This window comes from Penaeus vannamei, chromosome 19, assembly GCF_042767895.1.
Source record: "Penaeus vannamei isolate JL-2024 chromosome 19, ASM4276789v1, whole genome shotgun sequence".
NCBI lineage: Eukaryota > Metazoa > Arthropoda > Malacostraca > Decapoda > Penaeidae > Penaeus > Penaeus vannamei.
Window position 1 is genome coordinate 38259140 of NC_091567.1, and position 15000 is coordinate 38274139.

General features: G+C 43.6%; 1 protein-coding gene across 1 annotated transcript in view; it reads left to right on the forward strand.

Moving 5' to 3' along the window:
• Positions 1 to 15000, forward strand: part of LOC113808959 (transforming growth factor beta receptor type 3) — a 161493-nt gene that overhangs the window by 145306 nt on the left and 1187 nt on the right. The window contains exons 3-16 of the mRNA XM_070134304.1: positions 7215 to 7606; positions 9216 to 9384; positions 9942 to 10068; positions 10250 to 10463; positions 10698 to 10887; positions 11136 to 11186; positions 11328 to 11569; positions 11813 to 11977; positions 12140 to 12284; positions 12592 to 12785; positions 12926 to 13021; positions 13297 to 13420; positions 13971 to 14195; positions 14751 to 15000. The exon at positions 14751 to 15000 is cut by the window's right edge and continues 1187 nt beyond it. Of these exons, the coding sequence (XP_069990405.1) occupies positions 7215 to 7606; positions 9216 to 9384; positions 9942 to 10068; positions 10250 to 10463; positions 10698 to 10887; positions 11136 to 11186; positions 11328 to 11569; positions 11813 to 11977; positions 12140 to 12284; positions 12592 to 12785; positions 12926 to 13021; positions 13297 to 13420; positions 13971 to 14195; positions 14751 to 14863 (2447 nt within the window). The 3' untranslated portion in view covers positions 14864 to 15000. The remainder of the gene's footprint in view (positions 1 to 7214; positions 7607 to 9215; positions 9385 to 9941; positions 10069 to 10249; positions 10464 to 10697; positions 10888 to 11135; positions 11187 to 11327; positions 11570 to 11812; positions 11978 to 12139; positions 12285 to 12591; positions 12786 to 12925; positions 13022 to 13296; positions 13421 to 13970; positions 14196 to 14750) is intronic.

Consider the following 15000-nt stretch of genomic DNA (forward strand, 5'->3'; position numbering starts at 1 on the left):
TTTTCGTACTTGCCTCAGGATTCCCGGGGCTGTTGGGCAGTACCCCGGGATGACCTCGGGGCCACGGAGGCGACCGCCGCGTCCCCGAGAGTAGCTCCTCGCCCACTCCTTCTGCCGCGATGAATGGGAGTCGTATGTGGAGGTCGCCCTCGGGAAGAAGGGGCTTTGAGGGAGTCCTTGTCGAGGCGGAGGCGAGGGGGGGGGGAGGGCGAGGGCGACAGTCTGTGGAAGCACAACGTCCTCGGTCGGTCTGATTGCTTCCTTTTTAAAAAATTTTCTTTCTCTCTTTTTTTCTCTTCTCTTCTGCCTGCCTGTTTGTTTCTATTTGTTTGTTTGCTCTTGTCTGGATCTTGTATATCTTTCTATTTTTTTTCTCTCTTGGTCTCTCTCTCTTGTTTTTGTTAGGATCTGTATATTTATTCTGTCTCTCTCTCTCTCTCTCTCTCTCTCTCTCTCTCTCTCTCTCTCTCTCTCTCTCTCTCTCTCTCTCTCTCTCTCTCTCTCTCTCTCTCTCTCTCCTTCTCTCCTCCCTTCCCTCTCTCACTCTCTCTCTCTCTTTCTCTCTCTCTCCTTCTCTCCTTCCCTCCTTCCCTCCTTCCCTCCTTTCCTCCTTCCCTCAATCTCTCTCTCACTCTCCTTCTCTTTTACTATCACTCTCTCTCTCCCTCCGTTCCTCCCTCTCACTCCCGCCCTTGCTTCACAATTCACCCGATCATGGAGAAAGCCCCAATATAGAAATAAGGCTGTTCATCTTGGGTATTTTCCCCTTGCGGTGGTAGTCAAAATACTCATAGTCGTCCCGTCTCGGCAGCGAATGGGCGTATTACAAGCTCTGCCATGGATTTATGGGCGTGGAGATCGGGTGCTGGCCGAAGCGGTCTCGCCAACATTCGGATGGTGGAGATGGGTGGGGGAGAGGTGGGGGGAGGAAGGAGGGAAAGGGGGGGAAGGGAACGAAGGAGGGTTAGAGGGATGGGTTGAGAAAGAAGGGAAGTGAGGGAGGGGTGGTTGTATGGGGATTAGGGGAGGGAGGATAGAGAGAAAGAGAATGAGAAAGAAAGAAAAAAGGGAGGAGGGGAGAGCAAGAGATAGACAACGAAAGAGCAAAAAACAAACAAGAGAATCAGAGAGAACCGAAACCCGCAAAAGAAAGCGAGAGAAAGAGAAAAGACGAAACAAGCGAGAGAGAGATTAGACAGAATTAGCGACGAGGGAATAACTATCAGTAGCAGGCGCATATGAGGGCGAGAGGCGAGCGCTAGGCCTAGTGTCAGCGGCGCCCGGGGAAAGAAGTGACACCCCTTTGTCATATTTGGCAAAGGGGGGGGGGGACTTAGCAACGAGAGTAAAGGGCGTGGAGGTAGAGGGGGAGTCAAGGAGGGGATGCGTGGAGGGAAGGAGGGAGGGGAGAGGTGGAAGGAATTGGGGAAGGAGGAAGGGGGAGGAGCAGGCGTGGAGGGAAGGAGGAAGGGGGAGAGGGAGGGGAGAGGTGGAGGGAAAGAGGGAAGGAGGAAGGGGGAGAGAGAGGGGAGAGGTGGAGGGAAAGAGGGAAGGAGGAAGGGGGAGAGAGAGGGAAGGAGGAAGAGGGAGAGAGAGGGGAGGAAGAAATAAGGGAGAAAAGACGAAGAAGGGAGAAGGGTTTTTCTTTCTTTCCTTCCTTCTTTCTCCGTTATTATGTAAATACTGTTTGTATTTTTTTCTTTCTTTCCTTCTTTCGTTATTATTTAAACACTTTTTAGGCGTTTTTTTTTCTTTCTTTCTTTCCTTCTTTCTTTTTTTTCTTCGTTATTATTTAAATACTATTTGTAGGTTTTTTCTTTCTTTCCTTCTTTCATTTTTGGGATGTGGGTGGGGTCTGGGTTAAGGATGCCGGATGTATATTTTTTATTAATATGGTTTAATTGTATTTTGGTTTTTGGAATTATATTATTATTATTATTATTATTATTATTATTATTATTATTATTATTATTATTATCACATTTATCATATATTTATGAATACTTTTAAACACACAGACACATATATTTATGAATATGTATGTATGTGTGTGTGTGTGGTTGTATGTGTATGTATATATATGTATGTATTCATGTATGTTTACATCTTATACATGCATTTATATATATATATATATATATATATATATATATATATATATATATATATATGTGTGTGTGTGTGTGTGTGTGTGTGTGTGTGTGTGTGTGTGTGTGTTTGTATTTGTGAGCGCCGCAAGAGAGCCTCCCTCCCCCCCCTTCCACCCCTCCACTCACCCCACCCCCCCTTCCCATCCATCGCGACCCGTTCTCAGAACCACATAATTTCCCGTTTTCTATGACGCGCTGATGGAAGGGCAGACGACTTCACGGAATTCCCAGATTGGAGTTAACTGTCGCTTTACACCTTCCCAGGAATTGTTTTTAGTCGCAAATGGCCCGAAGGGGATCATTATCTTGTATGACTGTGTAATGTTGCGTCATCTTTTTCGCGCTATGACGGACATTTTGCTTTTCCAGGGAATGGCGGCAATGTTGTTGTTTTGCGTCACCTCAGGGGTCGCGGAATTAGGAGGAAAGGGCAAGAATTTCGGACGAATGAGAGAGGAAGCGATAGGGGAATAGATAGGGGATTGAAAATAAACATGGAGAATACAAGGCTGGTTTGAGGTCCATCAGAATTAACACACACACGCACGCACACACGCACGCTTACACACACACACACAAACACAAACACCATCTCTCTCTCTCTCTCTCTCTCTCTCTCTCTCTCTCTCTCTCTCTCTCTCTCTCTCTTTCTTTCTCTCTCTCTCTCTCTCTTTCTCTCTTTCTCTCTCTTTCTCTCTCTTTCTCTCTTTCTCTCTTTCTCTCTCTCTCTCTCTCTCTCTCTCTCTCTCTCTCTCTCTCTCTCTCTCTCTCTCTCTCTCTCTCTCTCTCTCTCTCTCTCTCTCTCTCTCTCCATCTCTCTCTCTCTCTCTCTCGACGTCATTGCACCTTAAGGGGCGTAATGAATAAATAAATAAATAAATATAAGTAATAAGAAAAATGAAAAGTTAAACAAAAGATAAAAGATAAATAAAATGAGTATTGCCGAGGGTGTATTGTGAGAAGGACGCTTCACTCGCCACTTCTCGGCGTCTATAGGCCTGCTTATGAGTCCCAGGGGGAGGGGGGGTGGGGGAGGTGAATGGGGAACGGTAGAAGTCTGGTCTCTTTCTCTCTCTCTCTCTCTCTCTCTCTCTCTCTCTCTCTCTCTCTCTCTCTCTCTCTCTCTCTCTCTCTCTCTCTCTCTCTCTCTCTCTCTCTCTCTCTCTCTCTCTCTCTCTCGCTCTCGCTCTCTCTCTCCTTCTAATTTATTTTTCTTTTCTTTTTATTCTGTGTAATCTTCTTTCTTTTTTAAATTTCCTTTTCTCTTCCATTTTTATTCTGCGTAAAGTGTTTTTCTGTTCTTTTTATTCTACGTAATCTCATTTTTTATTTATTTTTTCTCTTCTTTTATTCTTCGTATTTTTTCTCTGCTTTTAATTTCATGTAATCTACTTTTTTATTTATTTTTCTCTTCTTTTTATTCTAAGTAATCTCTTTTGCTTATTCTCTTTCGGTTTCTCTATTCACCCATTTCCTTTTCTCTTATTCTGATTCGTCGCGTATTTTCTTCTCACCAATTATTCTCATTTCTTTATTTATCTGGTTTTGTTTCAGTTTTTCTTTTCCTTCTTGCTTCCTTCTTTTTTTCCATTTTCTTCGCATATGCTTTTCAGACATTTCGTTTTTCCTGGTTTATCTCCACCTTTTCATTTTTTCCGCCTTTTCGTTTCGTTATTTTTAAAAATTATTTTCTTCACTTTCCTTTATAGTCTTTTCTTTCGCTTTCTGCTCGTGTTTATTTCCACTTTTCTTTCTCTTTTCTGTTCTTTTTTTCTCTTTCGTTTTTTCTTTCTCCTTTTCCCTTTTTATCTCTGCTTTCCTCCTTTTTTTTCTTTTTTCCCCAATTTCCCTTTTTTTCTTTTCTCTTTCTTACCCTTTCCTGCCTTTCCCCCTTTTTTTCCTCCCTTCTACTTCTTTTCCTCCTTTTCTCTCATTTCGCTTTCTTCTACTTCTGTCTTCTCTTTTTTCCCATTTTCTCTCTTTCCTATTCCTTTCCTTCCTTTCCCCCTTTTCTCTCTCCTTCTCTCGCGTTATATTTTCTCTCTTCTACTTTTTTTTACCCTTTCCTTTTTTCTCTCTCTCTTTCTCTCTCCTATTTCTTTCCCTTCCCTCCCCCTTTTTCTCTCCCTCCTTCTCTTCCGTTATATCTTCTCTCTTCTACTTCCATTTACCCTTTCCTTTTTTTCTCTCTCTCTCTCTTTCTCATATTTCTTTCCTCCCTTTTCCCCTTTTTCTCTCTCCCTCCTTCTCCTTTCTCTCTCCCTCCTTCTCTTCCGTTATATTTAGAGTCCACTGCAGTTTCTGAATCTCCTACGAATTAGCGCAATGGCTTGACGTTCGCAAATATACCGAGGAAGATATGTGTCCAGATTTAGCAATGCTTTGATACGTCTAGAATTACTGGTATCAGCTGCCCCGCATAAAAGGCATATGCACGGGACTTGCCTTTCGTACCATGCCACCTGTCGTAGTAGTGTTTTTGAGAATGGTGCGAGAGAGAGAGAGAGAGAGGGGGGGAGTTGGGAGGGTAGGTGGGTGGGGGGAGAGGGGGATGGGTGGGAGGAGGGGGAAGGAGGGTGGGAAGGAGGGTGGGTGGGGAGGAGAGAGAGGAGGGGAAGGAGGGTGGGGAGTGGTGGGTGGGTAGGAGGAGAGAGAGAGGTGGATGGGAGAGGAGGGAAGGAGGGTGGTGGAGGAGGGGGTGGAGGAGGGAAGGAGGGAGGGTAGGTGGGTGGGAAGGAGGGTGGGTGGGTGGGTAGGAGGAAGGGTGGGGAGGAGAGAGAGAGAAAAGGAGAAGAAAGGAAAGAAAGAAGAAGAAGAGAGAAAGAAAAAGAGAGAGAGAGAGGCGAAGGGGGGTATTCATAGTTCACATTGTTTTCCTGTGGGCATGAGCTTAAGTATAGGCATGCGATACCACAGATCCCCCCTCCCCCCTTCCCCAGTGCACAGATGGGGATAAGTTATATGACGTGGGTATGTGACTCGCCCTCATGACCTGGCTATGTGACGTGGGTATGTGACCTTGCGCATGTGGGCCAGGTGCATGAACTGGGTACATGGATTCTGACAGCGTGCCAGGGATGTGAACATAATCTTGGGAGGGTATTGCCAAAGGCCCCCTTCCCCCTCCCCTCCCCCTCCCCCCCTGGGCGCTTGATCTTATTTCTCTCTCTCTCTCTCTCTCTCTCGCTCTCTCTCTCTCTCTCTCTCTCTCTCTTTCTCTCTCTCTCTCTCTCTCTCTCTCTCTTTCTCTCTCTCTCCCTCTCTCTCTCTCTCTCTCTCTCCTCTCTCTCTCTCTCTCTCTCTCTCTCTCTCTCTCTCTCTCTCTCCCTCCCTCCCTCCCTCCCTCCCTCCCTCTCTCCCTCTCTCCCTCTCTCCCTCCCTCCCTCCCCCTCTCTCTCTCCCTCCCTCCCTCCCTCCCTCTCTCTCTCTCTCTCTCTCTCTCTCTCTCTCTTTCTCTGTGTCGTCTCTCTCTCTCTCTGTGCGTCTCTCTCTCTCTCTCTCTCTCTCTCTCTCTCTCTCTCTCTCTCTCTCTCTCTCTCTCTCTCTCTCTCTCTCTCTCTCTCTCTTTTCTCTCTCTCTCTCTCTGTCTGTCTCTGTGCGTCTCTCTCTCTCTCTCTGTTCGTCTCTCTCTTTCTCTTTTCTCTCTTTCTCTCTCTATCTATCTATCTATCTATCTATTTATTTCTCTCTCTCTCTCTCTCTCTCTCTCTCTCTCTTTCTCTCTCTCTCCCTCTCTATCTATCTATCTATCTATCTATCTATCTATCTATATATCTCTCTCTATATATATCTCTCTTTCTTCCCCTCTCTCTTTCTTCCTCTCTCTCTCTCTCTCTCTCTCTCTCTCTCTCTCTCTCTCTCTCTCTCTCTCTCTCTCTCTCTCTCTCTCTCTCTCTCTCTCTCTCTCTCTCTCTCTCTCTCTCTCTCTCTCTTCTCTCTCTCTCTCTCGCTCTCCCTCCCCCCCCCTCTCTCTCTCTCTCTCTCTCTCTCTCTCTCTCTCTCTCTCTCTCTCTCTCTCTCTCTCTCTCTCTCTCTCTCTCTCTCTCTCTCTCTATTTCTCACTCTCTCGCTCTCGCTCGCCCTCCCCCTCTCTCTCTCTCTCTCGCTCTCCCTCTCTATCGTTGAGTAGAAGAGCAACATTCTCTCACTCTCTCCTTGTCCCAGTCCCTCCCTCCTTCCCTCCTCCTCCCCTCCCTCCTTCCCTCCCTCTCTTGGCGCCGTTACTTCCTTCGTCATTTCGTAAGTCCTTCTCAACCGCCCCAACCTTGCCCACCCTTGCCCACCCTGGCACTGGCACCGGTATGGCATGCCAGAAAGAATCGGTCAAAATAGTAGTTTATTTACTCATTGGTTACCGTGCTGTGAGTGTTGCCATCGCGGGCTTTTTTAGGTAGGACTTTTTTTTATACTTTTTATTTTTACTTTTCTCTTCTCCACTTTTTTTCTCTTCTTTCTCGTGTGGAGAGTGTGATGAAGTATGACGTTTGTGTTAGAGCGTGAGAGATGGGTTCGTAGCCGGGGGAATGAATGGGCAAAAAAAAGAGAAGATAGTTTGTGGTCAACCGCTGTGGTTACGAGCCGGAAGTTTTTTTCTTTCTTTCTTTCTTTCTCTCATATATCTTTCAGCGTGTTGGTGTTATTGTTGTTTATTTTCGTCTATTGTTGCTGTTTTGATGGTTGGTTATCTTAATCCGTTGTTGCTGTTTTTGTGATGGTTGTGATGTGGTTGTTACTCTTAACCATTTTTTGTTGTTGTTACTCTTAACCTCTTTTTTCTGTTTTGTTGTTGTTTTTCCCTTTTACTTTTTTTTACTTTTATGTTTTGTTTTGTTTTTTTCTTTTTTCTTTTTCTTTTTTTTTCTTTTTTGTTTTCGTTGTTTTTCTTTTTTGTTCTTGTTGTTTTTCCATTGTTTTTTTTTACTTTTATTTTTTTTCCTTTTTGCTTTTTGTTTTCTCTTTTGTTTTTGCTGTTTTTCTTATTTGTGTTTTAATTTATTCTTTCTTTCTTTGTTTTTTCATACCCAACATGTCTCTAACGGCCCCCCCCTCCTCCCCCTCCCCCAGGCGGCCAGAACGGCGAGCTGTGCGTGGTGGAGACGCCCCTCAAGACCAACTACTTCACGCCCGTGGTCGACGCGCCCGCCACCTGCCGCGGCTGCCTCTTCCCGCGCCCGCCGCCCGACCACGCCGCCCCCAGCGGGTCCACGCCCATCCGACAAGTCCACATCATCCACGTGGACGACCCTGAGGGCGGGGCCGTCGAGGTCGTGCTGGCCGGGAAGAAGAAGGGGGCGGACTCCCCGGAGCCCACGCCCACCACGCAGGACATGCCCACCTCGCCGGAGACGCCCATGTCACGGGTGGCCCTGGTGCTGCACTCCTCCAGGGGGAGGGCGCCCGTCGTGTTCACCGTCACGGCGCAGGGCATTCAGAACCACACCAAGAGCATCATTCTGGTGAGTGTTGGGGACGGGAGGGGAAGGGGAAGGGAGGGGGAGGGGGGGGGGGGGGAGGGAGAGGAGGGGGGAGAGGGGAAGGGAAGGGAGGAGGGGAGGGGAGGGGAATGGGGGAGGCGGGGGGGAGGGGCGGTGAGGGAAAGGGAGGGGGAGGGAGGGAGAGGAAGGGGCGAGGCGGAGGTAGAGAAGGGTGAGGGCGTGGGGCGGTGGAAGGGCAGAAGAGGCAGAGAAGGATGTCAGAGGCGGGGTGGGGAGGGGCGGAGGAGGGAAGAGGGAGGGGCAATGGAGGGGGAGGGGAGGGAGGGAGGGAACAGGGGAAAAAGGGGAGGGGCGGGGCGGGGCTTAAAAGGTAGGGGCAAAGGAGGAAAGAACAGTATAGGGAGGAGAGAGAAGGAGAAGGCGAAGGATAAGGACAGGAAAAGATGGAGGGAAAAGAAAAGAAGATGAAGAAAGGGAGAAGGGAAAGAAGGGAGAGAGGAGAACGTGAAAATAGAATGAAGGAGAAGGGAACATGAAAGAGGAAGAAGGTGCAAGAGAATGGAACATGAAAAGAGAAGAGACATAAAAGGAAGATAGTTAAAATGATATTCATGATGAAGAAATGTATGATTGCCATGATAATCCAACGAATAATATTAATAATGAGATTGATAATGTTCCATGGGATATAATGATCATAAAAACAGTGACAATAAAAGAATGATTTAGAGTGAAAACACGATAATAGCGATGATACTGATAGCAGTAATAATGATATTCTATTATCAATGAAAATAAACAATTTTCCCCCACACAATGATTACGAATGGTAGACATATTAGTATCTAATAGATAAAAAAGATAAGCATCAATTTTACATTTTTTTCCTTCAATTTCCCATCTTTGTCTTTGTTTCCTACTATCTTTATCCTCTTTTTTATCCCCCATTTCCTTATTCCTTTTCTCCATCCGTTATCGCCGTCTTTATTCTCTATCTGTCTCCTTTCTCCTTCTCCGCTCTCTAACAGCTATTCTTCTCTCTATCCCTTATTACCTCTTTTATCCCCTATCCCCCTCTCTATTACATTTCTATCCTCTATTCTTCTCTCTCCCATTTCTATTGTCTGCACCCCCTCCATTCTCTGTGTCTCTCTACGTTTGTCCTTTCCATCCTCTATCGCTCTCTCCACCCCCTTCTATCCCTCGTCTTTGCTCTCTGTCTACCCCCTCTATCCCTCTTTCCCATCTCTCTCTCTCTCTCTCTCTCTCTCTCTCTCTCTCTCTCTCTCTCTCTCTCTCTCTCTCTCTCTCTCTCTCTCTCTCTCTCTCTCTCTCTCTCTCTCTCTGCTCCATATCTATACTTTATTCTCCTCTCTCTCCACATCTTTTGTATCCCTGTCTCCTTTTCGCCCCCCCCCCCCCCACCTCCTCTCTATATTCTCCATCTCTCTCACCCTCACCTTTCATTGCTCTCCAACTATCCACAACTTTTCCCCCACCCCTTCTCTATGCTCTCCCTCTCCCTCCCTCCCTCCCTCCCTCCTTCCCTCCTTCCCTCCCTCTCTCTCCCATTCTATGCTGTACGTTCTCCACCTCCCCTCCCCCACTCTAAGCTCCCCTTCTCCCCCAGGTGAGCGGGGACGACGAGGTGCGCGGGAGCAACCTCCGCTACAGCATCGCCCACCGGCAGCGCCTGTCGGAGGAAAGCCTGATCCCGACGATGACTCGCAAGTTCGGCTTCGTGACGTCGTACACCCGAGCTCCCCGCGCCAACAAGGTCATCCTGGAACTGTCCGAAGGTGAGGTCGGGCGCTCTTATTTATGCGCGCGTGTTTGGGGAGGGGGGAGGGGCGGGGGGAGGTGGGGGATGGTGAGAGGGTAGGTAGGGTGTGAGTGGGTGTGCTAGGGGGGGTTATGTAGGTGGGTTGATGCGTTTGTAGATGTGTGTGTTTGCGTGTGTGTGTATGTGTGTGTGTTTGTAGATGTGTGTATGTAGATGTGTGTATGTGTGTGTGTGCGTGTGTGTGTGTGTGTGTGTGTGTGTGTGTGTGTGTGTGTGTGTGTGTGTGTGTGTGTGTGTGTGTGTGTGTGTGTGCATTCCACACTCAGCTATCCATACATCTACCGGTCCTTCCTTCCATCCCATCCCTCCCAGCTATCCATCCATTCATCCATCTGTCACTTCATCCTTCTATCCATCTGCCATCTGCCATCTGTCCTCCATCCATTCATTTATCTTTCCTTCATTCATTCACCACTGCATCCACCATCATTCAGTCATCTGCCTATCCCTCAATCCAGTTTTTTCCTGGTCGGGCTGAAAACCAGTTTTTAAGGCAATGTTTCTCAACCTCAGATGATGAGTCTGGTCCCGGCTGCGGCATTGACATCAAGGAGGACAGCCCAGTAAGCAAATGCATCACCTCGATAGAACAGCCTATTTCAGGGTGCTATCACCACAACATGCTCGGGGAAAATGATAGGTAAGTATTTGTCGCTTGTTTAGGTACATGGTACTCTTTGTTTGAAAGATTTTTTTTTATTTATTTTATTTTATTTTTTTTTTCAAAATAGCTCCTTTTCTTAATGATGACACAGATTTTGCAAACCTCTTTTTTTGTGCCTTAAACATCTCATTGATATGATTTGCAAAACTTTTAACAGGGACATACACATCATTGAAGTGGACGGCAGCAGTAATGAAAATGGGAGCCTTGTTCTTGAAGTCACGGGAAAAGGAGAAAGAGGTGGAAGCAGCATTGGCCAGGGTGGAAGTACCAGTGTGGAGAGAAATATTACGTTTGTCCTCCGCACTTCCAGACCAACCACTTGGTCCCTACATGCTACCAGTCTTCAGGGCACCATTACATTGCTTGTGGTATGCGAAAAAGAAAAGAGAAAAGAAAAAAAATAATTAGTCATTTTCTTTTTGCTTCTGATGTGTATCATCATAGTCATCAAATATTATCGTTTATTATGACTGCATATAGAGAAAGAGGAACACTGCATATGAATAATGAGGAACCACTGCATGTCCTGTACAGTTAAAAAGCTGTTACTGAAACTTTTGATGAAAATAAAAACTTATATTTTTTCTCTCTCTCTGAATCAGGGCGGAGGTGATCAGGTAGAGAACACATCAGTGTCAGGACCTGGTGTCATGGTGGAAGTCAAGAGAATCGAAGTGCCAGCTACCTTTGACCAGCTGATTCTAACAGTATTAACGACTATTGGCCCACCTGTGTCCTACACTCGTACTACAAGTCCAAACAAGATCACTGTTGTAGTCCCTGCAAAGAATGGTAATTTTTCACAATGTATATACGTTTATGAGGATTTCACTAAAAAAGTCTATTTCACATGAAAAGAAAGAACCATGAAATTTGTTTTAAATATTTTTTATTATTGTAATAGATGAATTAAATATATCTTGTTTTGATTATTCAGTAGTCATTTTATATGAGTTAAATTTTTTTTTAAATACTGTAGTTTTTTGTTTATTACTAGAAAATACAGTAGACAGATCTTCATCCGAGGTTTTCATTTGCAGAGAATCGGGTAGTGTTGCCTTCATATATCCCCATTAATGAGAGACCAACAGGTTAGATCTTTTGCTCTTTTTTTGAAAAAAGAAATATAATCTTTTTACATTTCTGTTATATATTGAATATTGAATTATCTTAACCATGATCACAGATAAAAAAAAATGATAGATTACAATAACTAATTTTTCTACTTATAGTTTATGCAGAGGATCCTACGACGCTGATACATGGGGCGCTTTCCGTAAGCTGTGACCAAAACAGTATGACGGTGGCCATCCCACGTCGTATATCAGAACGTGTGGGAGGAATCTCGATGTCTTTAGCCGATCGCTCATGTACGGGAGTGCTGAATGCCACTCATGTTGTCATAAAGCAGAAATTCTCTAGATGTAGTTTTACTCATCAGAACTCAGCCTACCAGACTACATATACAAATTATGTGAGTGTTTTGACTTTTTTTCTTTATTTCTTTTTTCCTATTCAGGCATTATGAATATTTTGCATGGCTTCATAAGTGCAAATTTTGAATATCTTTGATGATACATTTCATCTTGTTTTTTTCTTTGGGTTTAGTATTTGACCTTTCACCCTTTTTTTTTCTCTTACTCTGTCTATCTTGTAACTAATTACACAAGATGAGCATGATTATTTCAATGGAGACAACCTCTCTTCTTTAACACAGGTAATCATGGAATTAGGCCCAAGTATTAGTGATGACGAAGACTTTGATGGCTCAGGATACGGGTCAGATGATGAGTATTACGCAACCAAAATCCATCCAATACAGGTGCAGTGTCAAGTAGACCCCAAGCCAGAACAAGAAACCAAGACGACAACAAACAGAAAGGTTAGACAGTTTCATCAATGCAATTTTTTTATGGGTGGCAGAGTTGAGGGTTTCTTTAACAGATGTTGATAAATTCCTTCAGATGAGATTTCATAATTTATTTTATTTCTTACATGAATTTTTTATCCATTGGATTAATTTTCTACTTCCTCGGATGTACAGAGTACTACGGAATCTTCAGCCGGAGCAACATACAAGATGGATATCTTTCGGGATCGGGATCACAAGACACCTATAACGTCAAGTGATTTGCCGGCAACCACAAATGTCAACCGTAGACTCTATGTTCGAACTAAGCTAGCCAGTGGTAAGGGCAACCATGGAAGAATAGCTCATCTTTGTGGACTGACCTTTGATTTTATCATTGAAAGAAATCACGCATATTTATATATATATATATATATATATATATATATATATATATATATATATATATATATATATATATATATATATATATATATATATATATATATATACATCATTAACCATGATCCTATCTATCTATTACTATACATTCATGTTTTTATTTTTTTTCAACTAAATGATTGTTGACTACTAGACAAGTATGAAACTGGTTTATGATTAGTAATCAAAATCTTTCCTCTACGCAGTAATGCCATGGACTGCAGCATATGATGCAGATTTACGGGTTGTCTTGGAGGACTGCTGGTTAAGCAACAGCTCAGCTCCTGAGCGTCCAGGTGCTCCTAGAATACCTCTCATGCGCAAATCGTGCCCTCATGATTCATCTATTGATTTAGAGCCAGAGCAGTATCACAGCCCCACCTCAGGATTCAGCTTTCAGGTATGGTCTTATGATGTGCACAATATCCATTGTTTTATTTGAATCAAAACATTCTCTTCTCTGAAAAGGGATGGAAATAGAGAACAAAAAGGATGTTCTTTTATTGAATGGGAATCATAAATATTTGTTTTATTTTACAGGTCCTTCCTGAGTATTCTTATTTGGGTTCCTTCTACCTACATTGTCAGCTGGGAGTGTGTTCTGCAGACTCTCTTCCAAGGCCAGCTGTAAATCGGGTCAGTAGAGGAAGCCAATGTAAATTGTTTGATACACACTTCATAATCTTTTGGAAGTGAGAATAAAATTATACTGGATGATAATACTATGATCCATATCCATTCTGTGCAGTTTTCTTTGTTAGACATGTACTCATTTTTGTTTTCTGATTTTTCCCACTTGTCCTTAAACCCGAGATGTAATTACAGGGATTTTCATTAGCTGAATATGCAAGAACATGGCATTCACAAAACCTGATAGAGCAAGTTCATTCTCTTCTCTTTCATCCCAACAGTGTATAAATCCTGGTCACTACTGTAATGAGGCTCCTCTCATGCAAGTGTTTCTTGATCAACCATCGTCTTCATCACTGCAGACCTTGACTGTTGGACCTTTTACCATTGGGTCGAGTACAAAGTGTAAGTAGCAAGGAGAAAGTATACATTGCCTGCATTCTCTTTTTTCTGATGTTGAGAGAATATTATTAGATAATTATATACTCAAGAGCAGAGGTGTCAAATGCATGGTCCACATGCCACACTCCTATGTGTAGCCCAGACTCATCTGATATTTCAGTCTTACAATCAGCTGTTTTAGATGATTGATTAATTGCATTCTAAGATTGTCACTTACACTCACATAGGTTTTTAATTTTTTTATTTTATTGCTTTTGTTATGAATAAAACAGCCTCCTATATTTTTATATCAACCATATGGCTTTACTTTTACCTTGATCAGATGTAGTATTGATCGATTCCTGATTATCTGGCCTGAATACTTTATACTAAGAAAAAAAGTGAGCCCCCCCAGGGTAAATGAGTTTGACAGATCTGTTCAAGAGAATTCATTAATTTATATTTACTTGTGATAAATCAGTATAAAATCCATATTCATAATAATCAAATACAAGTGACTATTAACTGAAAACTGTTGCAATCTAATTTGTATTCTAATAAATCTTGTTTATAGCTGCCTGGTCGGACAAGAACACTGGAAAACGGAAGGAGAACAGCAAAGAGGGCATGACCAAGAACAGTGACATCAGCTTGCCCGTCAACAACGCCACGGAAGATAAGACCCAGATTATCGTCCTGGGAGGACTCTCAACGGAGATAGTTGTAGGAATAGCATTGGCTTCGTTCATCATTGGTGTATGTTTGACTGCTACACTCTGGGTGATACATATGAAAACAGGTAAGTAACATCTTTTTACTGGAGTGTAGTTTTGTCTGGCAGATTTTGTTGCTGTAAAAGAGATTCATGCATTTTAAGGACAGTAGAGTTTATGACAAGATGTGTGTTTCTAAAGTAGTTCTGATAATGAATCTGTGAAAAGAGTTTCCTCCTTAAAATAACCGTAATTAACAGAGATGCTTTGTTGGCCAATACTTTTATGTATGGCCAGTTTTGACATATATGCTCAGCAAAGCATACTGTGCATACAATTTTTTTCTAATCATTTCTGGAGTATATTTTTTCTGGATGTGGATTTTCAAAAGCCAATGGCTGCATGGAATAAAATTTCAGTCACTACATGCTATTGTCAGGTTCCTGAACTTATGTGCTTCCCTGATATTTAAATGTATATTGAATGTGAATAATAAAATAACAAAAGTCAGTACACAGAATTTTGAAACAAGTAATTACTGTATATACCATTAATATGTATCCTTATACATGTATTTGCAGTTACAGTACTTTTAGTTGAATGGCATCATTTTGCTCAAAGAATACACAATTTACCTCCAGATCCCAGACGGCAGAAGCGTCCAGAGGGCGGGGCACCAAGGAATTCCGGATATGATCTATCAGCTCACTCAGGATCATCAACTCCCTCATCGCAGGCTCCCATGACAGCCTGACGGTCCCATGGGCTGCCCCCGTTGTGGTCACGGCGTGGCAAACTCCAGCATGCACCTCCTCCAACCACCAGTTGTGTCTAGTGGCCAGAACTATGTTTCCAGGTGACCAGATAGAAATTAAGCCCAGTCTACTAACA